This window comes from Macrotis lagotis, chromosome 1 (assembly GCF_037893015.1).
Source record: "Macrotis lagotis isolate mMagLag1 chromosome 1, bilby.v1.9.chrom.fasta, whole genome shotgun sequence".
In the NCBI taxonomy this organism is placed as follows: Eukaryota; Metazoa; Chordata; class Mammalia; order Peramelemorphia; family Peramelidae; genus Macrotis; species Macrotis lagotis.
In genome coordinates this window covers 94564854-94588551 of record NC_133658.1, presented here as the reverse complement: position 1 = coordinate 94588551, position 23698 = coordinate 94564854, and the positions used below count along the sequence as shown (strand labels likewise).

General features: G+C 33.6%; 1 protein-coding gene across 1 annotated transcript in view; it reads left to right on the top strand.

The window, feature by feature from the left end:
* Positions 1-23211, top strand: part of LRPPRC (leucine rich pentatricopeptide repeat containing) — a 106965-nt gene extending 83754 nt beyond the window's left edge. Inside the window, exons 28-36 of the mRNA XM_074222942.1 lie at positions 1051-1177; positions 8113-8201; positions 11895-12099; positions 13763-13902; positions 13989-14104; positions 16402-16476; positions 18804-18888; positions 21567-21709; positions 22999-23211. Coding sequence (XP_074079043.1) covers positions 1051-1177; positions 8113-8201; positions 11895-12099; positions 13763-13902; positions 13989-14104; positions 16402-16476; positions 18804-18888; positions 21567-21709; positions 22999-23055 — 1037 coding nt within the window. The 3' untranslated portion in view covers positions 23056-23211. The remainder of the gene's footprint in view (positions 1-1050; positions 1178-8112; positions 8202-11894; positions 12100-13762; positions 13903-13988; positions 14105-16401; positions 16477-18803; positions 18889-21566; positions 21710-22998) is intronic.
* The last annotated feature ends 487 nt before the right edge of the window (positions 23212-23698 follow it).

Genomic DNA, 23698 nt, shown 5'->3' with positions numbered 1-23698 from the left:
TTACTGCCTTATACTTTTTTCCTAGTAAAATTGACCTGAAAGACTTTTTCGGGAGATGCCTTGTTTTCTTATTCTGGTTAAAGATGTGAACCTGATCTTGATTGCTGGTTTGAACAGACTTAGTGGCATTACCCTTTCTAAAGCTTTCAAATATATACTCTCTTAGGAATCCTCCAAATCAGCTTAGATTGTTCTTATAAACATTACTGTTTAGTTCTGTTTGTGTGAGCTTACTGCTATATTTGATAACAAGAGCCTTGTGTCTGTTGAAGGCCATATGTGACAGATCGTTTGTGCACCATCTTTATTGTGATGTGTTTGTATACAGTAGAGAGTGGATTATAGTCTCAATTGGATGTTTACAGCTAGGCAATTTTATTTGAGAAAAGTAGGTGACTGAAAAGTGTAGTTACTTCTCTTTGGGTAACATCTTTTCATTCACTGACAGTTATTGTGAACGAGTGAAATAAAACTGTTAATCAGTCAAACAAATGTTGCTTAGTTTACTTGTTAGATATCAGTATATTTGAAAATTGTATGTTTTTGTATAAGTCCTGTCGTAGCCAAATAATTTGATCTCCCAATTCCGGAATTGTAGGCTACATTCACATTAATACTGTTGTGCTGCAATTCCGACTATTGTAACCACCCACCTATAGATTAAAGATAGCTTCAAAATGGTTTCTTTCCTTCACTCAGACTAAATCATATATCTATGATTAGGGTTTAGTAAATATAGCAAGATTTTTGAAATATTGGCTCATCTTAGTGATTGACCTAAACTGATGGATGATTTTTTTATATTAGCACAGATATACTTTACTAAAGGTATAAAAATCCAGTGAGAAAAAATTTTTAAAAAAAGAATTCAAGTTGAATACATCCATTTGGCCTAACTTACAGCTTTTTAAAATGTCATTTTATCCCCAAAAGATAAGGAGTATGAGGACTTGTTAATTTTTTTTTCTTTAGGTAAAATCTGAAAACCTTATTCATCAGTTATTTAAAATTGCATTTGTGGATTTTTTTTTCTTATTGTTTCTTTTGTAGATGCTTATGCTATTTTCCTGGAGGCACAGAAGAAGAATGTTGTGTTTTCTGCACTTGTTTATTCCTCAGTCATAAAATTATTGTTGGCTAATGGGAGTCTTGATGAAGCTTTGAATGTGAAAAATATGTAAGTATATTTATCATTGCTCCTTATTTCTGTATATTTTGCTTTTTAAATTTCACCAGTTAATTCTCAAGAATTCTTATTTCAGACTGAATAATAAGTTACTACTGTTATCTTCATGAACATGAGTGATTCCAGGTTAAAAATAATTGAAGTTTTTTAATAGTTCCTGTTTCTTTTTCATATTTATACATATATTTTTCTTTTTAATATATTATTCTTTTCATATTTATATTTTCTTATATGGCATTCTGTTTGGAGCCTTGCTTTTGAAACAAAGAAAAGCAGTTAAAGAAATTTGATCAAAGGCCCATTTTCTGACATTCTTATCATTCTAACAGGTCAAACATTACAACCTGCCATTTCAAACAGTAAAACATTGCTACATATATAACTAGACCACATGCATCATTTTGGAACCACAATCATCCAGCAGGGCTATTGAGAATTAAAAAAAAAAAAAGCAAGTTTCATCATCTGTTGAGAACCCAGAATGGTCATTGCAAATAACTTGATTTTTTCCAACTTTTCATGTTATTTTTTTTATATTATACAGTTAGTCTACACATTCTTGCTCTGGGTCCACTTCTCCCTACTGCTTGGATTCCTACAGGACCTCACGAATGACTCTGAATTCATTATGTTTGTTGATTCTAATGGCAGATTAGTAATTTATTCATTTATAGGCTATAATTTTCCCAGCCACTTCTAGTTTACGGACCATCAACTTTGTTATCATTTTTTTCTTAATTAATCCACAAAATATTGCATGGGTCCTTTTTGTCTTTCAATGCCTTCAAGTTTATGTATCTCTATGGGATCTTGGGTTCAAAGAATCTCAGTAAGGCAGTGGGGTTAAGTGACTTGCCCAAGGTTATAACGCTAAGTAATTATTAAGTATCTGAGACCAAATTTGAACTCAGGTCCTTCTCACACCAAGGCTGGTGCTCTAGTTCTCCCCTAGCTGCCCCTTAAGGTTGGTCTTTTTAACAAAAACATTTTTCCTGTAGTGTTATTACTAAGAAAATTTATATCTCTTATGTTTGCCCCTTTTGATGTGAGATGACTAGAGTATTTTTAACTGTAATTAAAATTTCCCTAGTTGACCTTTGATATTTTCTATTTTTTCCAAAAATTAAAATTTAAAAAATGTTTGAATATCTTTTAGGTTGTTGAAAGAAATAAAAGTGTTAATTACAAAATGAAATAGAAAAAAGAGACAATTCATTCTTTCTGCTTTTAGAAATTGTAGTTTTGGGTGTATTTATTGTGTCAAACCAGTTGAAAAGTCTTTTCTAGGCCCCAATAATACAGTGATAAAATAGTTAACACTTGCTGCTCTCAAGGAGCTTATGTTCAATTGGATGAGGCAACACAGACATAAATAAGAAAGCTTGCTACTATGTATCTTGATATCCTTAAAGGAAATGCTATGTTTCCTTCTGTTACTATGCTTTTGTCTCATTTTAATTTTTTTTTGTTTCTATAGATGAGATGAAAGACTATCTTGTGTTACAAATAATAGCTTAATTCAAATCCAGAAGTGATTTCCCTACAACATGGTGGCTCAGTATGTTTTTTGTATATATTTTATAGGAATTTAAATGACTATGTAGACATGAGACCCAAACAAACAGAAAATACAAATTTTAAGCACATTTTTAAAACAGGCATTTTAGACATATATTTTGACTATGTTTTCCTTAAATCTCCTGAGATTCAAGCAAGATGTGTACCATGGAGTATTTTAAATAGCTATATTTCACCACTTAAATATACAGAAGTAAATTTTTTTCCAAAATAATTTAAAACAGGAAACTCCTGTTTTATTTTCATTTGAATTTTCCTCTGAAATAATAAGAAATGTTGAAAGACCCTGGAAATAATGAAAGGTGCATTTGTTTTAAGGAATGGGAATGACATGGTGAAGTTAAAAAGGTTAAAAAAATGGGCAGTGGGTAGAACACTGGGCCTCTAGGCCCAGGAAGACCTGAGTTCAAATCCAGCTACCACTTAACTAACCAAAGGGAAGTGAGCACATCATTTAACCTCTCTCTGTCTCAGTTTTTCAGAGTATAAAATGGGGATAATAATAGCACCTATCCCCTCAGGATTATTCTGAGAATCCTATGAGATAATGATTGGATAACATTGAAAGCATATAGTACCTACCTCATAGTAGATGCTAGATGTACTCATTCCCTTTCCCCCTTCCCATGGCCAAAGAGTTTGAAAGCCTCTTCTTCATCATTTTCCTCCTGTCATCTTTTGAAAGAGTAATGGCTCTTATGTCCTGTTTCCCCTGAAACCTAGATCAGTTGTAGAAACAGGATCCAAAGTGAAGGACAGCTGGAGTAGTTGGTTTAGATAGTTGCCACTGTTGCCTTTAGCAGCATTCTAAGCTCAGTCCTCCAATCTTTACTATCTTCTCAGGTCACACCTCACTGCCTTTCATTTTTATGGAGTTTGTCTCACAGCAGCACAGGACTGGCCAGGATGATCTTTGTCTTCTTCTCCCATCAAGATAATATCTTATCAATACCAGGGCCATTTTAATGGCAAGCTTCTTATTCTCCCTCTTTTCTCTGGACCCTTTTCTTTTGCAGTTTTTCTAAACCAGAAAACTAGAGAACTAGATGAAGAACTTACATGATGGAGCAATTAGTTCTTTGAGACCTGTGTTTAATTTATATTCTCCCACTTTAAAAAAAATAACAACTGGATCGGGTGTCAACAATCTTCTTTTCATTTTTGAGCTCTGCAACCCTGGACAAATTGTTTGATTTCCAATATCTATCTTTTAAATCAAGGAGTTGGATTAGATCAGTTTAAAAAAAAAAAAGGAATGTAAACCTTCCAGGTTTGATGATGGAGTAACTTTATTCTGATATGGTTTGACCAAAATGGCCTATTGTAAGCTAGTGACAAGATTCCTTGGCCCCTAGCATAATTGAGTCCTGAATGTCAACTGTGGCAGTTACTCACAGTCTACCAAATAGCAGTCCATCGCTATAATGACCTACTTATTGAGAGTAATGATTTTTTTTCTTATGAATTAAAAGCTCAGTTTTTATTTTTATTATACCTTGACCTTCCTTTAACATGCTATATAACTTCAGTTGACCTTCAGTGATAGTTTTTTTGTGATTTTTTTTTTCCCCTACAAGATTATTCAACTCTTCTAGATTAGAAATGGAGTTCAGCAATAATAGTAACACCTACCCTTCAATAATGTAAATGAAGGCAACTTTCTTTCTGTTTTTCTTTGTTAGAATTGCTGATTATAGCCCAGTTATATCCTTCTGAATATGTAGGATAGAGAAATGTTTTGTTTTGCTTTTTGCCAAAGTTTCAGTTGTTGTGTGACATACCGTTTATGCTTTACATTCAGAATTTCTCAAGACTAAATTAAATTAAGCATGGGAAAATAAGAATGGAACTAAAACAGCAAATAACAATAAATATCTGTTAATATCCTGCTAATAAAAAAATTGTAATTTAGGGTTTTTAACTGTCATGTGATAATACAGTTATTCTTTATTAATGCAGCCTTTCCCCTTTGAATGTTGCAAGTTATTTTCTCTCAACTCTACCAACCCTGTCTTTTTATTTTTAAGTAGATAATTAGTAGTAGTAGTAGTAACAGTAGTAACAATGACAGTAGCAATAGGGTAACCATAATCTGGCAAATTTTTTAAAAATAACATTTAATTTTTGCAGTAGTAATATTTCTCTTTTATTAAATAAAAGTTCTTAATTGTTGAGTTTTTCTCTTTTTAGGCCACATTTCTTTCAAAATAACATTTTTAAATTCCATTTTTATTATAAGCCGTGTTTGTTGAAACATGGAAACGTCCAAAAATACAAAAGTTAAAAAAAGTTGAAACTTTTCAAAGTAGGTATTAAGTTTAATATATTACCAACATAACCTTCTTGTCTTTGTTCCCTTTCAAACTTTTGAAGTCTAAAGTGTATTTTTAAATGTTATGTTGGGGTTCTTTTTTTGTTATCATTTTCTTCCCCCCCCCCCCCCCGATTACTTTAACCCTCTAACCCAAGAAAATTCCCCCCTCCAGTCTTCTACCCTTCCCTGCCTCCACCCCATTCCCACCCTTTGCACCATCAATTATCAAACAAAACAAATATATTGTAAGGCTTTTGTCTGAAAATACATCTCTGTTTCAGCCCCACTATTTTTTGTACCAAGAGAAAGAAACTAAGCTTTTCCTCTGCCTAGTCATGGGTGGTCATTGCATTGCTCAGAATTCTTGATTCATTTCATTGGTGTGCAAATAGGTCTCCTGATTCTGCACACTTCATTTAATACAAGTTTTACTGGTTTTGAAAGTTTTGTGTTAAGAAAATGATTTTATGATATTCATCCTTTTAAATTGATATCAAGAAATTTTCAGGGGCGGCTGGGTGGTGCAGTGGATAGAGCACCGGCCCTGGAGTCAGGAGTTACCTGAGTTCAAATCCGGCCTCAGACACTTAATAATTAATTACCTAGCTGTGTGGCCTTGGGCAAGCCACTTAACCCCATTGCCTTGCAAAAACATAAAAAATAAAAAATATAGGAAATTCTCAGTAGGAAATGCTCAAGTGACCAAGCAGCATATATAGAATCTTTTTTTTTTTTTGTTAGGTTTTTGCAAGGCAAATGAGGTTAAGTGGCTTGCCCAAGGCCACACAGCTAGGTAATTATTAAGTGTCTGAGACCGGATTTGAACCCAGGTACTTCTGACTCCAAGGCTAGTGCTTTATCTACTATGCCACCTAGCTGCCCCCATATATAGAATCTTAATATTTAATCTTGTTACTATTTTTAAAACAATGATAACCCTATAATGTATTGTTTATTCAAAGTACCCAAAGAACGTATATATTAGATGGTCTCTCTAAAATCCTTTACAGATCTGTATCTATGATGATGATGATACATTGCAAACTAACCATGGCAAATATTTCTTTGGGTAAGGCCAGTTTTCATTATTTAGAATTATCCAAATTCTCCCATTGATTGTAGTATGTTATCTGAGTATAGCCCATAGGCAGATTTCCATCATTAGAAAGACAGACTTCAATATTTGCATTCCTTTTATGAAATAGTTTCTGTTTTCATGAATTTTTTTAGATGGGTAAATTTAATGAATGATCATTTCTTTGGTCTAACTGCTGAAAATATAGTAATTTTATAATATGTATATATCTTTAGTGTGTGTGCATATATATATATGCTTATATATATATATGACTAGACAGAGAATATTACTATATAGTATTATAGATTCTTCTCCCAAAAAAGGCAAAAATTTTGGATCATTAGTAATTTTCAACAGTTTTATATATATCCAGTTATGAATGCCTTCTTTTACCATACCGCTTTAAAATTCTTTGTGTTATTTGACATTTATTTAGGCCGTATAACCAATATAATACCTCAGTGGCCTTTCATACTTTGAATTTTTTGCCAAAGCCTCAGTTTTTAGAGTCTGGGGGAGAATTGGGGATAGGGAGCTAGAAGGGTTTTTTAAAAATTGCCATCTAATTTATGAGACTAGAAAAAACTTTTATCTCAGTGATATCTCATTTAAACCAAATTTCTGATTCTTTTTAATCTTAATTCCTTTTAGGTAGACTCTGTATAGAATAAGAAGTTTTTTAGTATTCGAATGATTTTTTTTAAAGCTTTTATAGTGGTGATTCATGTTTAATCATGATAAAGATTGGGGAAAGTAAATCCTTTACTATATGCAATTTATGGTCCCATGCTTGAGTTGTTGACTTGACTTAAAGGCTTTGACAGATGGGACAAAGGGGGGGAAAGTCAAAATGAGCAATGGGTGCTTTGGGAGAGATTAAGAGGATTGGTTGGGGGAGTAAGAAAATCCTGCATTCATTGACTGCATTGGTGAACCTCAGAGGCTGAAAGTGACTGAGAGGATAGTCCTGTTGTGTTGTCCTTTGGAGGATTTTCTTGGGATTGATGAGAATAATTTAGCAATGACCTTGCTTTCCCTACAATCTGCTCTAGCTTATAAATTCAAGTTCATAGCCTGCTTAGTTGTTTGTCACAAGAACATCCATCATTGAATTTTATCTTGACTTTTGATGTGGCAAATGGCAACAATTACTTTAGCTTTTTTTTTTTTTTAACCTGTGGCGATTTTCTAATCTGAAAATGAACCTTGTAAAACTATCCCTGGGTATTAAGACTCTAAATTTCATTAGAAATAGAATACTAAAAGCATAAATTAGTCTATTTTAAAAAGCAAGTAGGTTTTAGTAATCAAACATTTCTTTGCTCTTAAGTTAGAAAAGTTTTTTACCTTAAGGATAGCACAAAATTGGTATGTCTTTTCCATTTTGATGTGGCAAAGGCATTAGTACTACAGCATATTCAGCTTAAAAATTGTATGCATCTACATGACAGAAATTTGAAAATTAATCAACCAAATGATATGGTGTTAGTTCATAATATGCTTTAGTTTATATTTAAAATATACAGTGCTGAAAATAAATGTTTCAATTTTATTGCAGAAAGAATAGTTTTACATTTTATAATTATGGTGAACATAAAATAAAAAGAGGAAAAAGTATCCAGCTTAGGATACAGCAGAACAATGCAGGGCATGCAGTTATTTTAGTCATCTAATATGTCAGCATTCAAGAATCTGAACCGATTGTTTAAAAAAAATCTTGTACTTTGTTTCTTTTGTTGCTCATTTCCAACTTTGTCATCTGTCAGAATGCAAAAAAAAATTATCCTTCTATAACCATTGACAGGATAACACAAAAGCTGTCTCCAGGTCGATATTTTGCAGCAATATTTTTAACATACGAACAGTAGTTTTTATAATTTCACCTTGGTGCTCAACCATTTATTATCGTATCAGAAGCATGTCAGTAATTCCTTTCTAAATGTCTGCTTCTTTTAGTGCTGAGACCCACATCAAGGGCTTCACACTGAACGATGCTGCCAACAGCCTCCTCATCATAACGCAAGTTAGGCGGGATTATTTGAAAGGTATGTCACAATGCTTGACCTTTACGTCACATTAATGCCTCTGCAGATTTTTCTTGTAACGCCCTTCGAATACTTGGATAAAGGAGTCCATTTAGCAAATTACCTGCTTATCAAGAGCCTTTTGTGGTAGCTGAGAGACGTAAATTACTGTACATGCATTTATAATACAGCTTGAATATGAATGTACTTGTCATTTGACCACTTAGTCCAGTTTCCATTCCATTTAACACAAGATGGGTTTTCTTAAGATGAATCACAGCTCTTCAGACATGCAAAATTTGTACTCCAGAACGAGAGAAAGTACAGGCTTTCAAGTGCGTTAAAATTCACAGCACAAGTCATTTTGCTTTGGAAATTAACATACTTTAGAGCATCTGAAACAATTCTCAGCAGTTGTTTCTTGCATATTGTGTTGGTTGTGTGAGATATCAAATGAGTTAAATTGAGTGTTAAATGTGCATGATTGTGCACTAAATGATTATAATATTGATTTAAAAAACTTAATCTAATACTTTTTTAATAGTTCACAATACCAACAGTAATAAAATGTAGAGTGCTTATCTCAGAGTTTAGTATTTTTAAATCAATTTTATTAAGGGATCTCAAAAATGTTGGTTGGGATATTTAATTTGTATTGAATCAAGATTGTTTCTTTTTTATGGTACTGATACTTTCTGGTTTTGCAATGTATTTTGAACTGATGAGTATATTTTGGAAGGGAAAATGTTCTTTCAAGTCAAGGATCTCTTAGTATCACCCCTTTTCTTACTCTCCTCCATGGTGTTAGCCAATTTGGCAAAGCTGTGATTTCTTATTTAGTGCTCTCCCAGGTTAGATCCCTTAAACTTTTATTGCATTGTTGCAGTCTTTGGTAGTTTTAAAATAATTTCCCAATGAATTTTTATAAGGTAGCTTCAGATTCCGCATGAAATGCACACAGTTCAACTGTAGTGCTAAACAGGAAAACTTAGTATGCTGTCTAGTCATGACTTCATTTCTTTTATTGTATTGTTTATTATTATTTCTGTATTCTTTTTATTACAAAAGGAGACTCTTGAATTTCATTTATACTTGTAGTTAAACACAAATTTATTTGGAGAAATGAATTTTTTAATTGGTTCAGTGTTACCGCCCTATTATTAATGCCCTTAGAGTCCTTTCCCCCAAGTTCCAGTCTTAATTTTCCTTAATCAGGGCAGTCCAGTTTGGCTCCATGTCATAAGTAAGAAATATAATGTATTTTAAATGGTGTTGAGAAAAATAGAAATTTTTTTTATTTTTACAAGAAGATGGAATAATAGCTATGAAGAAAGTATAACTTTATGTAAAGTTGATAATTTACCTCAAATATTAAGCATTTTATAAACAAACCTTGAGGCTTGTGTTCCAAACCAGAGGATTGCTCATTTTGGCATGAAAATGAAAAACTGTACAGAGTACTTGAGGGTGTGGTGTTTTGTTTTGTTTTTTGCAATGCAATGCAATGGGGTTAAGTGGCTTGCCTAAGGCCACCAGAGTACTTGAATTTTGAGATCAAGGTTTTATACGGAATCTGAACATGAACATATTGTTTTATCTACCTCTTTTCTTTATAATTAATATATGGTTAGCCAGTAATTATATGCTATCTTATTGACATTATATCACGGATCACTGTCTTCTCCCTTGCCTATCAACTATAAGCTCCTTGAGGTCAGGACCATGTCTTTTACCATTGTCTTTTTTTATGCTTCATTCTCCTTTTCTATTTGCCTTTGGCTAACATGGCACAAGGTGAACTGATAATTGGTGCTCAATGCGTTTTTTTTTTTTTGTTGTTGTTCCATTTTTAGATTTTATCTTTACTCATGAAATAGATGTGAATACAAAGAAACACTGGCAGAAAGCTGGCTCAAAATGGGCAACCATCATTTTTTTCTCTCCTCTCTACATTGCCTCTGTACTCATTAGTAGCCCTGTCTCCACATGCTTTATGGTTCCTTTACTTTCAATTACCCCCATTTCCTTTTGGATTATCCTTAGTCAAATTTTCTTTCCCCCTTGATAGAGCATCCACATTTCCATTCTTCAACCTTATAGCTGATTTGGTGAGCCAATTTGATCATCTAGTTTCTAGTTAGAAGTATTTTAAAACCTGATAATAATTCCTTGCAATACTAATTTTATTTTAACCAAGTGATTTCCATAATTAATGTGAGAGTTTGCTGGGAAAAAAAGAATGGTTCTGAGAAACATTTTCCCCAAAGTTCTTGAAATCAATGTCAATTGCAATTTCTGGTTCATACATAAGACCTAGGAAGTTGGTTTAAATGATTTTCCTAGTTTCTTCTTGGTACTATGGTTTTTGTAAATTTGGGGGATTTTGTAAATTTTGTAAATTTCCAATGAAAAGTGTAACTTTAATGAGGGTAACTCTAAGCTGTATATTTGTGGGATTTAACATTAGGCAGTGATGTACTGGACTAAGAGTGATGTAACAAGGACAGGTAGGTGGCATAGTGGATATAGCACCAGCCCTGGAGTCAGAAGGGCCTGATTTCAAATCTGGCCTCAGACACTTAAAAATTACTTCGTTGTGTGGCCTTGGGCACTTAACCTCATTGCCTTGCAAAAACCTAAAAAATAATTACCCGTGTGACCTTGGGCAAATCACTTAACCCACTGCCTTGCAACCCCCCCCCCCCCCAAAGTGTTATGGAACCTAGTTCTGAATTGTAATATTAATTTTCTTTTTTTTTTTTAAAGATCTTTTAAGCCAAAATGTATATGGCTTAGGGTTCTCTTTGATAAAATTATGTAAGATCTTCAATAAAAAATGAGGGTAATTCTTACAAAGTTCAATGAAAGCAAAAGAAATGGTTTTAATATTAATTTCACTTTAGGGATGAGTTCTTCATGATTTTGTTGTTTTCTAAATAAAAAAATTTCTTTTATTAGCCAGTAGACATAGATATAAGGATTGAACATCTTTCTTGCCATGTTTCTCAGTGTATTGATCTATATATTTCAGAACAATTTGAATATGCTCCTTTGACTTCTGCTGTTATCATAAAACCAATAGTACCACAGTCAATGAAGTTTAATACAAACAGTTATTAGAAGTTTGTAATACTCATATCTTTAAGGATTTAATGGAATGAGAGTTTATGGAAAATACTGGGTTTGGAAGAATTTGAATGTGGAGTCAAAAGTCCTAAGATCAAATATTGACTCTGCATGGAACAATTAATCTTTACCCCGGAGAAACTTATATTTAACCTCATGATGAAGTGAGAAGATATAATTAAGATATGTGTAAGGGTACTTCTGACTCTGAAACTTGTAATTTATTACAAGGTTCAGGATATGTCACCTTAATTGGTCATTGGTACAGAATAGGTACTCAATAAAAAGTTGTTGAATTGTTGCCTTTTCTACAAGATTTAGGTTTCTCTTTTGGACAGCAAACTTGGAATTTAATTCATCATATTTACTTTTGAATTAGAATTTTATCTTATTCAAACAATTGGTGTTAAAAAAAATTTAAAGGAAAAAAATTAGCTTGTATTTCACCCTTTTCAGTAATGTATATTTTGTCCCAGTAAATAACCATTTTTTAAAAACGTTTTAAAATGTAAGTAAGGCAGAATGCTTGAAAACATTGAGTTTATGAACTTTGTCCTCTACTTGATCTTTTTTCCCCTCCTTTCTTAGATGCTTTGGCTACATTAACAACAGTTCTCGATTCTCATCAGATACCTTCTTCGCTCTCAGTTACTCGCCTTGTTCAGGCTTTTGCTTTAAAGGGTGATAAAGAAAATATACAAGTCATCGAAAAGATGGTCCATGGCCTTCAAGATTCAATTCGCCTTTCAAGCATGCTTTTTATCAATAATAATGCTCTTGCTGAAATAAAGAAGTAAGTATTTTCAAATATGAATTAATCTTTTAATGAAGATTCATGAGGAAAATTTACTGTCATCACTCTTAACTTTATTTTTAAATTTAATCCTTTAATCTATTTTATTAGGTCTAACAACCCGAGATTCAGTGATGAATTAAGCATTGGTAGGCCGTTCTTATTTTTTTTTCTTCCACTGTAAACAGTGACAAACCTGTGTTCAAGTTTGGGGACCATACTTGGTAGATCCTCTTATTCATGCATGTATTAAGCATATCTTGTCACTTCATTGAATAATTTGAGTACACAGTTCTTTGCTTTGTCAAATAGGTTTTGAAGTTCCTCTGAAGAGAATTCAGTAAGGACTTGGATTTTTATAAACCATAGCAAACATACTTAATAATTTTTTTAATAATTATCTTTCATTTTGGAATTGCATCTTTAAACTTAGGGTAATTACTAAAACTAGGGTATGATATCCTTTAAATAATGTTAATTTACTTTCAATACCTTATCTAGCTTTTTATGTGCTATGATATCAGAAATTATAGATCTTTATATAATTAGCCATAGCAACTGTTACTTTTACACTGGTGTTTTATCCCCTTTATTGGAGAGTTTCAAAATATTTTTCTTTCAGACACCAAAACGCAACACTTCAATACTTCCTCATATATCCTTTGGAGTCATTTAATGAGAGCAGGAATAACTGTTGTGATTGGTCCTAGGACTAGTGAAAATAAGATGAGTTAGTTATTTTCCAGACAGACCAATTGAAGTATTACATGGACTCAGGGTTCATATTCACTTTAAAATCTAATTTCCAAGAAGTATGGATGGTCTGGTAACTAACTCTAATGTAGTTTCTGATTAATTATGATTCTTATATAATTACAATTCTTGTTATTAATTGCTATTTCTTTTGTGTTAATATTAAAAAGTGTTTTTAAATTCAAGAGTATAAATTAATAGACTTTTTTATAAATAGAATATTAGATAGCTAACTTTCCTGTTACTATATCATAATTTGTTAATTGTTTATGCAATTTAACATTAATTTTCAGTTTTTTGAAATTCTTTATGCCAAATGTATGTTGACCTAACTGAATTTTAAACCCCTAAATTTTTCTAAATGTTTTTACAATAATTCATTGTCAATTAACTCTAAAAGGAAAATAATTTTCACGTAGTTATTGTACCAAATGGTATTTAGAGTCAAATCTTCAGTGACTTCTGAACATGGAAGTCTTAGTGTCTTGAGGGTCTTTAAACCATTGTGGGTTATTCTTTTCATGTTGTGGAATTATAGTTTGCAACATTGTGGCTTTGATAGTTAAATCTTCCAAAAAAAATATGAAAAATTAAAGCACATGATTTATTAAAATATTTGGAGTGCTCTTAATTATTTATTTCAGCATATCTATTCACATTGGCATTTTTACTTCCAGAACAGCTTTATAAAGGCATCATCACCTTTGTTTCTTTTTACATGACAGAGATCAGAGCTTGTTCTTTTCTTAAAAGAAATTTAGTTGTGTTTTCCCCTGTTTATCCATGCATTCTGCTGCAAAGAAGATCCACTGTGTTCCTACCACAGTAGGGTAGCAATGTTTGGGTTTTTTAAAAGTCCTTTTTTCAGTGTATGATGTTACAAACTAAGTCAGCAAAACTTTCTTCATAGCAACAACCCAGATGCTGCTGTCGAATATCTTGAACCATTATTTACTACTGGGCCTCCGGACGCTGATAAGCCGCAGCCGAATATTGCTTATGTGTTCAGAAAAGTAATAGAAGAGCAATTGGAACCAGCTATTGAGAAATGTAAGTTAATTACATCGTATAGTGTTAAATTTATAAAATGACTGTTGTATGATTTTAATGAAAACTTTTCCTTCCTTACATTTCAGTGAGTATCATGTCAGAGAGATTGGCCAATCAGTTTGCAGTTTATAGACCCGTCACGGATCTGTTTCTCGAGTACATCCATGCAGGCAGGGTGGATGATGCAAAGGCTCTCCTCCAGGTAACAGCACTCCACAGGGGAGGCAGAACTGCTTTTAGTTTGTCCTCAGGAAAGGAAGAAGACATCTGAATAACAGAGCTCAGGAGGGGAAACTAATGTATCTGCATCCCAGTAGCCTGGTTTGGGGTAAGAAACGGAAGTCAGAGACTGGAGAAGGGTGCCAAGGGATCTCTGCTGAAGGAAGAAATGTCCCCAAATGAGAAAGGAGGATGAGCATTTTTCTGAAATTCTGTGGGAGAGCAGAGCTTTTGGGTGTTTGCTTAGTTTGATAAATCCTTTCTCATGAGATCACAAGTCTTTTTCATTTCTTGCCTTAATTTTACTAATGTTCTAAATACTGGGGCATCACTATAGCAACAGTTTGCAAACAAAAAGTAGGAAATGTTTGCTTTTCACGTAAAGCCTCTCATTTGAATCCGCAAACAGTCCCTGTGCTTTATTCAAGGTTTATTAAGAGTTGAATTTGCTTTCTATTCACTTGTGTGTCACAGACACATTAAATGACAAATGCAGGTCTCTGTGGCCCAGAGTCTGAGTTAAATTAGCAATCTTCAGAGAACGAGACAACCGCATTCATGCCATTTTAACAGCACTAAATATAAAGCGGCACCAAGTGCAGAATGAACTGTGGGTGATAAGAGCTGCCAGCGGCAATGTACACAAACAGGCGCAGACGGGGAGTCTCTTCCCAGCAGGTGGCAGTCAAACAGTCACGGGGATGCCGAGGATTGCTGTGTTTGTGTAGACTCCCTGTGTCAAAGTGAGGCCTGTTACCAATTTCTGATAGTAAATACAACTCTGTTCACTTAGGCTTTTGCCAGCTGCTAAGTGTCTTAAGTAGGGAAAAGGAATGCAACCTTTGCCCACCCATTGGAGCTTTTCTAAGCCTTTCAGGCCATTTGGCTGTTTAGTGTAAGCAAAGGCAGCAAAGGGAAATTTTCTAGATGTTGATAAGCAATAACCCTTTTGTAATGTAGCAAACAGGTCCATTTCTTTGTGCTTGAGATAAAATTTTTTGTAATTTTTTATAGAATTAATATTTTTAATTAATAGCTGTAATCTTAGGATCTATTTCTTTTTATTTTATTTTTTCATGTTAATTCTTAAGTAATGGATCTTTAAGTGAAAGAATCATGTTTTATGTCAAATGCTATATAAATTATAAAGTAGCACAACATGTTTATATTTGTTGGCTTTGCTAATAGAGCTAGACCTGTGAGTAGCTATCTGCTTTCATTTCATGTCTGAACTGTTTTTGGGTGATATTCTTTTGTGAAGGCAGGGCTGTGCAGGCCCTCTGCAAGCCTATTATGACTCTTGAATCTTGGTGGACTGTTGTTTGACTCAAGTGCCCCAGGCTGTTGAGTTTCAGCATCACTGTCAGTTCCCCTGAGGACACAGTAGCCTCAGGAACCCTCTCCCAGTCCCATTCACCACAATAGATCATATTTGCATCATAAGTGGAAGAATATCTTATTGAAAGATGCTGAAAACAGCTGCTTATTCTGTACATATTCTGTATGGCCCCACTTTTTTATCCTACTCCATTTCACATTGACAGTATAAAGCTTGTAAAAGGCAGTGTGCTTATAAAAACTTATAAGAATGACATCTATGATGAGTATAAACTAAAATATTTTCTTGCCACATTTGATTTTACTATAGCTTCTGAGAGGGGGATAGACACTTGATTTATCTGGTCTGTCACATAAACTTTTTTTTTGAGTTTAACTTTTGTCTCTTTCTCAAGCACTGGCTGTCTGTTGCAATGAAAGCCTTTTATAAAATAGAGAGATTGAAATCAGTCCTTTTGTATGCATAAGTGTAGGTAATTATACTTTAAAGAGAACTTGCTTTGTACATTTTAATTTTTATAAAGAAACGAGCAGTTATCTCCCTGACACCTTATTAAATGTATAATTAACCTTATGATCCCTAGCTCACTTGTGAATGCTTGGCAGTATAATTGGAGAGGAATAGTGTTTCTTTTTTTCTCTTTCTTTGCAGTCCTAAACCTTATTCTGTGAATGTTGAAGCATTAGTTTAATTTTTTCTGTTCTTTTTAAACAAACTTTATACTTGCAGAGCCAAGGACATCATTTACAAAAGCTTGGCATGGGTTGTACTTGTTTTCTTTTAAAAAATAAATGATCAGCTATTAGGCCTTACTGGTAGTAATAATATATTGCTGTATTATTTTGAACTTTCTTAATTGGAAATATTCACCTTAGTCTGCTTGTTGCTGAAGAACCTGCACTTACTGAATCCTGTTTTAATTTTTCTCTTTCCTTTTTAAGAGGTGTGCTGCAATAGCTGAACAAACTCCAGTCCTTTGGGGATTTTTTCTTAGGAATTCTAAGATCCAAGGACAGGTAATGTACTTTAGTGGTTACCACCTCAATATGCTTATTCTGATTATTAAAATCAAGTTCCAAATTATTGGTTATTTGTTAAAAGGACCTTTTCAAAAGTACTTTTATTTTAAGATAAATTGAAATTTCTCCTTGTATTTAAAGGAACTATGAAATAGAAAAACACGATGAAAAGATCTATATCCTTTATATCTTGGGAGGTGGATTGGGAGCCTGTTCTTTTTCAATAACTCATGAAAATTTTTCTTCTGTTTGAATAGAAACTGTGTTCTCTAATGCCTTGCTTTTTATTGTTCAGGATATTCATTTGAGTTCATCTCTATAGATGTATTAATATTGTGCAGTTCTGCCCATTGAGTTTTTTGCTTTTATGACTGTACAAGAGCTCCAAGAAATAACCAGTGAAAATGAGAATTTAAAACTACGTACTAAATAGTTGTCATTTTCATTGTGGTGAAATTATTGACAAGACAAGAACCAAAAAGCAATACAAATAGTGAGTTAAGACTATTTGGAATTAATTGTTATCATCAAAGCACCTGTGTTCAAATGTCACCTTAACAATGATTGATGCATCACCTTTGTAATCTTACACCAAACTCTTGACTTACCTGTGCTTCAGGTTCTTTAGTTATAAAAGAGTTTGGACTCAGCAGGGTCTCATGGTCTTTTCTCTCCATGGCTCTGTGATCCTATGAAGATATGTTTTAGTTTCCCATTAGTGTGATGCTAGTCACCTAGTATAGCCTTAGTTGACTATAAAAACTTGAAACAGTTCAAAGATATGTCTTGGGGAAAACTGTTTAAGTCCTGTTTTTGTACAATAAGCTTTGAGAATACCATTATTTGTTCTGCTTGGATTGACGACACCATGTGATTTCAAACTGACTTGGCAATGGTAATATTTTGTTTATGTGATAAAGAAGAAAATTTCCTTCATGTTACCACAAAGCAAGTTCCTCTCATCTGAAAAGAAACATTTGAAAGCTTATGCGGGGGGAGCTTATGTGGGTTATGTGTAAAAATGTAGACCAGTTTGTAGGACTTAAATCATCATTGTCATTTCTTTTAAAAATGACCAAATTGAGTTAAAAATACAATAAATTTAAGACAGATATCCAGTCTACTTAACATACAATATCTCCCCATTGTGTGGCTGTGAAAAACTCCTACTATATTGTTAGTACCATAGGAGATAGAAGATACATTGGGATTTAATGAAACATCTTGGAACAGGCCTCCTGGGAAATGGTGAGGAGATAGCCAGACCAGAGAGGGCTAGGCCAAATAAAAGCTTTTTAGTGACCCATATACATTTCCTCCTGAGATGGAGTACATACTTAGATCTTTAAGTCATTGTTCTCTGTTGTAGAGATGGGGGAAAGGGCACAAAACTTTAAAAAAAAAAAGCACATAGCTACTATATTTGCTCAGCCACATTGAAGTGGAAGCTTGGAAATATTTTTTGGTTATTTAGTGATCCATGGCAAGAGATTTGTAAAATAGTACAATCAAGAAATAAGACAAAATTCAATGAAACAATACATAGGTCTTGAGTTATTCACATTTCAGCTAAATGTTTTAGATTGCTCTTTCTGCTCTGTAATCAAATTCATGATCACAGCAGAGATTTAGAACTCCAGTGACAGGAAATGTTATATAAACTAGCCCAATGTTAGTTGATAAATCAAATTTGCCTTATCTCATATTTGTTCTAACCTTAAAACTTGTCAGTTCATGGACTAACAAAGAATTCAACAAACATGTATCTGGGTCTCCTGACTCTGCTGTAGTATCACTACCTTCAATATTCCTCATTTTCTCACAGCCAAAAAATACTGTGCCATGAGAGAAAAAGAACCATTTTAATCCCTCACTTTCCAGATGTGTAATTCAAGGCTTAGTGAACTTAATAACTTAGTCATACAGTAAGATAGCAAGTAAATGCAGGATTCAAATCCATGTCCTCCACCTCTCAAGACTTCTTCCATAGAGCATATTGCACTCTTTTAACTTATATTGAACTTATACTCAAAGAGTTTTAATGTTTGGGAAATAATGAAATATAATACATATTTAAATACAGCTGGTGTTTAGCTTAATTAACATTGAGATTTTTTTAAAAAGATAATTTCTTTCCCCTCCCTGCATTATTGAATCTGCACAAAATAAAACATCAAGAAATAGAAAAAAGAAAGTAGTCTTCAAATTGAGCTGCCGGTTTTGTTGTGTTTATTACCAAAACTTTCTGAAATAATGGGCAGATGTCAAAATTGTCATTTTGTTATTATGGTAATGGATTTCTGTTATGTATTTTAATTTTCTAGACACATGTTCTCAAGTCCTTATTGGAAGTGATTCCTGATTTAACTGTAAATCCAGAAATATACGGTTTCCTCATGAGAAGCTATGGTAATGTACTAAAATTCACGTGGGACGTATAGGATGTTGTTGTGTATTGTTTCATGTATTCAATTTTTAGGTAACTACTCAAATACCAAAACCTTGAACATCAGTTAAGCTATTCATTTGGTTTTTTCAGATTTTATTTTGCGATTTGGGGTCCATAGCAGACCATATTGGTTCCAAGGCTTTCACTGAACCCATTTTGGTGCTCAGAACCTACACCAAGCAACAAGCCTGTCTTTTCCGGGATCCTTTGGACTAGAATGTGGCATGAAATTGGACAACTTGAGTCAAAGTGTATTGCTGCCCTTAGACTGCTATTATGCCACATAACTCATTATCCTGTTTCTCCCTTGTTCTTGCCCATCCATTATGAAATAGGAACTCCCTTTCAGTTAATGAATGCCACTCACATTTAATACTGTTCTAAAACTTAGAACTACTATATTTTCCTTTCTAGTCTCAAAGAAAAGCTAATTTAGCTGATAGAAGCACATCAATCCTTTCCTGCTTGATTGTTCTCCAGAAATGAGAATTTTCATATAAACTCCAAAAACCAGAAGTTTAATTAAATTCAGGCTCAGTATTGTATATTTTCCTTTTAAAAACAATTTTAAGTATTTTTATTGTTCCCCTTACACAAATCTCTGATTATTCATTTCTCAGTGGGGCTGCTATCAAAAATTTTGGGTATGAAGGAGGGAGGTACCCTTTGGAACAGACTCTTATGTGTTAGTAATGGGGAATGAATGGTGTGACTTTTTGATGGTGTGACTTTTTTTCACATTTCATCCAAGTATTTAATGTTAGAAGGAGAAGGTACTACATTTTTTGCTTCTGAAATTTTTGAACCTAGTTCATAATCATAGGATTATAGATTTAGAATTAGAAGGAAGCTATGATCACATGTGTGATCTGTGATGCAGTCTAGGTACATTGTGTTATTTTTTAGGAAGAAAGAAAGGAAACAACAGATGGTAAGTCAATTATAAAGTCATTCTTGTGTTTTTCATGTTTGGGAAGGAAATTACTGATATGAGTGATTCAGAATAGATAATCTCAAGAGTTCACCTTTAGCTTTCAAATGTTTTTGGAGCCTTATATTTTAATAAAAACCACCCAGCAATTACAGTCTTAGATTTTGAACTGTGCAAGACTGTACCACTCTAGTTCTAGGTCAAGACCCTCATTGGCAGATGAAAAGAAACCTGAGGCTTACAGAAGCCACCAACTAATAAATGATATATAAGATTAAATACCTACTATGTGTTTAATTCTCTTTACTGTGTACTCTCAGGTAGACAGGAGAAGGATTGCATATGACTCCTATCTGTAAGAGGCTTAGACATAAATTATAGAAAGAGTAATTAATACATGAGAAATATCAAATAACCAATGCAACAAAGAATAAGTTCTCAAATTGTTTGGCACATATTTTAGCATTGTTCAAAAGGTTCAGGGAGACCAGTGATAGCTTGACATAATCAAGGAAACCTTCCTTTGAACTTTGAAGAGGAAGATTGATGTGAAGTTATCCAGATGAGGGAAATATGAGTGCAAGCAGTCAGAGGAGGTATTATGTTTGTACGGTGATCTGAGTTCTGGGTAGCTCAGACTGATCCTAGATTTGTCGTCTCTCGTTCCCTAATGAGCTGGGAGTTTGCAGGAAGGAGGAGTGAACTAAGTGTTCATATGGCAGGAGGCTTCTTTACAATGAATGGAGGAGGATGAAAAGCAAATAGAAGACAAAGAATACAGATTCTGTCATTATAGAGAATTAGAAATTGAAACTACTTTGTACTTGGGAACTAGACTATGGATCTGACCTTTACAGACAAGCTATATATAACACATGAGGAATCTGTGGTTTTTCCTCCATTTAAGCAATAGCTTGTTAAATCATCATTCTGCATTTTTGTTGGGGGGGGGTAAGCTAAGCACATTATTAATTTCTCTCCTTTAGGAAGGGGGGGAAGGTTCAATAATGAAAAAAGAAAAATTGGGATTTCTATGAACTATTTAGCACTCAGTGTTTCTTCTGTTCAAACTCCCAGTCCTGATCAATAGTTATAGCCATGTTTAAAATACTGTACACTGTGTAAATGAACAATACACTGTAATTTGGGTGTCCCATTGGTCTTTGGGCATATCTCTGGAGTGATTTTTCTGTGACACAGAAGCGTAGACCAAGAGATTCTAGATTCACACATTTTTATAGCATATGCAATAAATGGATCCAAAATTGCATTTCCAACTGTACATTATGTTTGGGGGAGGAAAAAATTAAGCATGTTCAAGAAAAGACTAAACTCTTAAAAATATGTAGTATTTATCATTGTTTGCTCATTTTGACGATTTTCTTAGCTCTAGCAATTTTCTTATCTTAAATGTTGGGATTCTACTCAAGTCTCTGAGGGCTGGATCTGTGATTCTGTGATGATATAATGCCAAGGACTACAATGCTTTAGTCTATCAGTGAGGCAGACAGTCCCTGCTTTCAAAGTGCTTACATTCTAATGAGGAGACACACAGTGAACATAAATAGAGGCTGATGTAATAACTTACAGAGCTTTGATTTTTGATTCAAATTCTTGAAAAATGCTAAGCATTTATTTGTAAAAAATTTCAGTAAGTATTTTAAGGACTGCAAGCTCTCAATTGATTTTTTAAATTTTTTTTTTCAGGATTGGACAGAGATGTAGCTTCTGCAAAAGCCCTATATGAGGAAATGAAAGCAAAGAATATAAAAATGGACAATATATTCTTGAAACAGTATGCAGTTTTGTTGAAAAATGCTGGAGAGCCTGTCCCTTTCCCTGAACCCCCTGTGAGTATTTCCTAATTAAAGAAAAATACCTCTACAGATTTATAAATGTACTGTATTAATAAAAAAAATCAAATACTTAATTACATAAGGATTAGATCTCTGGGAAGAGCCCTCAGTGGAACTGGTATTTAAGATATTGAGTGTTACAGGCACTGTATAATCTTGCATTGGATTTGACTTTTGGGAGAAGAAAGCCTTCTGGGACTTATTGTGTTTAAAATACAATATTTTTGTCATTTACGCATCTTGTAGGTGTTCGTTTATCAAATGTCCTTGGGGCAATTAACCTTTTATTTGTACCTTACGTATAATTTTACATTATGGTTATGTTAACCATATAGTTATATTGTTGGTAGTTACTTGTTTGATTCTAAATATGAATTGTTTGAAAATTTTAAAATGTGAGTAACTTCTCTACGTGGAAGAATTGGTATAACAGACATTAAGCATCTCTACTCCTTGGCAAACATTATTTCATAATTGCAAGATTATCTTACTGATTCCCTCCCTGTGATCTGAGTTGACAGGGCACCCTCTGCATTGGCACAGTTGATTTAGAGTTAGGAAAGAGGTAGTGGGGGCTTCACATGGACAAAGGACCAAGGACCAAAAACCTACTACTCCCTTTCCCCATCTCTGGAGACCAGAACAAATTGAAGAAAGAGAAAGGTATTATATTTCAAGGCAGTTTCCCAGTATTTTCTATACCTAGGTTGTCAACATATCTCTCTCTCTCTCTCTCTCTCTCTCTCCCCCTCTCCCTCTCCCTCTCCCTCTCCTATGCAAGGACCTCATATTTAAACAGTGAAATTAAAAAAGCATACTAAAGATTACTATCATTTTATTGTTATTGTTTCCCCCCCTCCCCTAATCATTCTCTCTTCTGCTCACATATTTACCTACTTGTCACCTAATTCTGGCACCAGTAGAAAAGATCAGGAGGAGGTGGTAATGCTGGTATGCTTGTATATGAAGGTCTCCTTTTCCTTTCTGGTCAGGTTGCCCTTGACTGCAGAGCAAAGATTCTATATATCAGAAGTTAGCCTTATGATTCAGACTTATTGAGTGTGCTTGCTGATCAACCTTGTATAGTGAAAGATCAATTCAAAGTAGTAAAATAATAATGAAACTCAAAATTTGATGATAGCTCATGTCTCCAAGAGTCTAGACAAAAATCTAATTGCCATGTATCAAGCTTAGTTTTAAAGGTTAGAATTTCATCCCCTTTGTGGTTTTTTTAATTTGTTGATCTTTTTTTTTCTTTCTCTCCTCCCTCTCTTGCTTAACAGGAAAGCTTCAAATTCTATATAGAACAATTGAAGAAAGAAGTACAAGTTCCCTCATGAGGTGGTGGAATTACACATTGCTTTTTTTAATTCTGTGATGGAAACATGTTTCAAAATGTGTTTGTCAGGAAAAAAATGGATAACTACTTTTGTTTATGTACTTTTACTGGGTTCAACATGTGTCAGTTGTTAATAAACTCAACATATTTAACTCCATTCTTTTTCTTTATTAACTATTGATTTCAGTGAATGCTTATTGTAACATTTCCTATGGGGCTTCTTTAAAACTATGAAGGATCCGCAATTTTCAAAAATTTGACTATTGGAACTCCCCATCCCCTTTTAAGAAATAGTTCTTTTTTTTGTTATGCCCCCCGCCCGCCCCCCATGTACAAAAACCAAGGCAAAACCAATACTTTTAGCATAAAAATGCATAGTTCAGCAAAACAGATTCCCACTTTGGCCATGCCCAAAGAAGTGCATCTCATTCTGTTTTGAGATCATCTCCTCTCTGGAAGAAGACAAGTAGTTTTCTTTCAACTCATTGGGATTGATCAGATTTTCTAAAGTCTTTTAAAAGTTTGTTTCTTCCATAATGTGATTGTTGTTTTTTATGTTGTTACTAGTTCTGCTCTTTTTGTAGCAGTTTAGACATCTTCAGTTTGCTATGAATCTTTATTTTGACATTTCTTAGGACACTTTT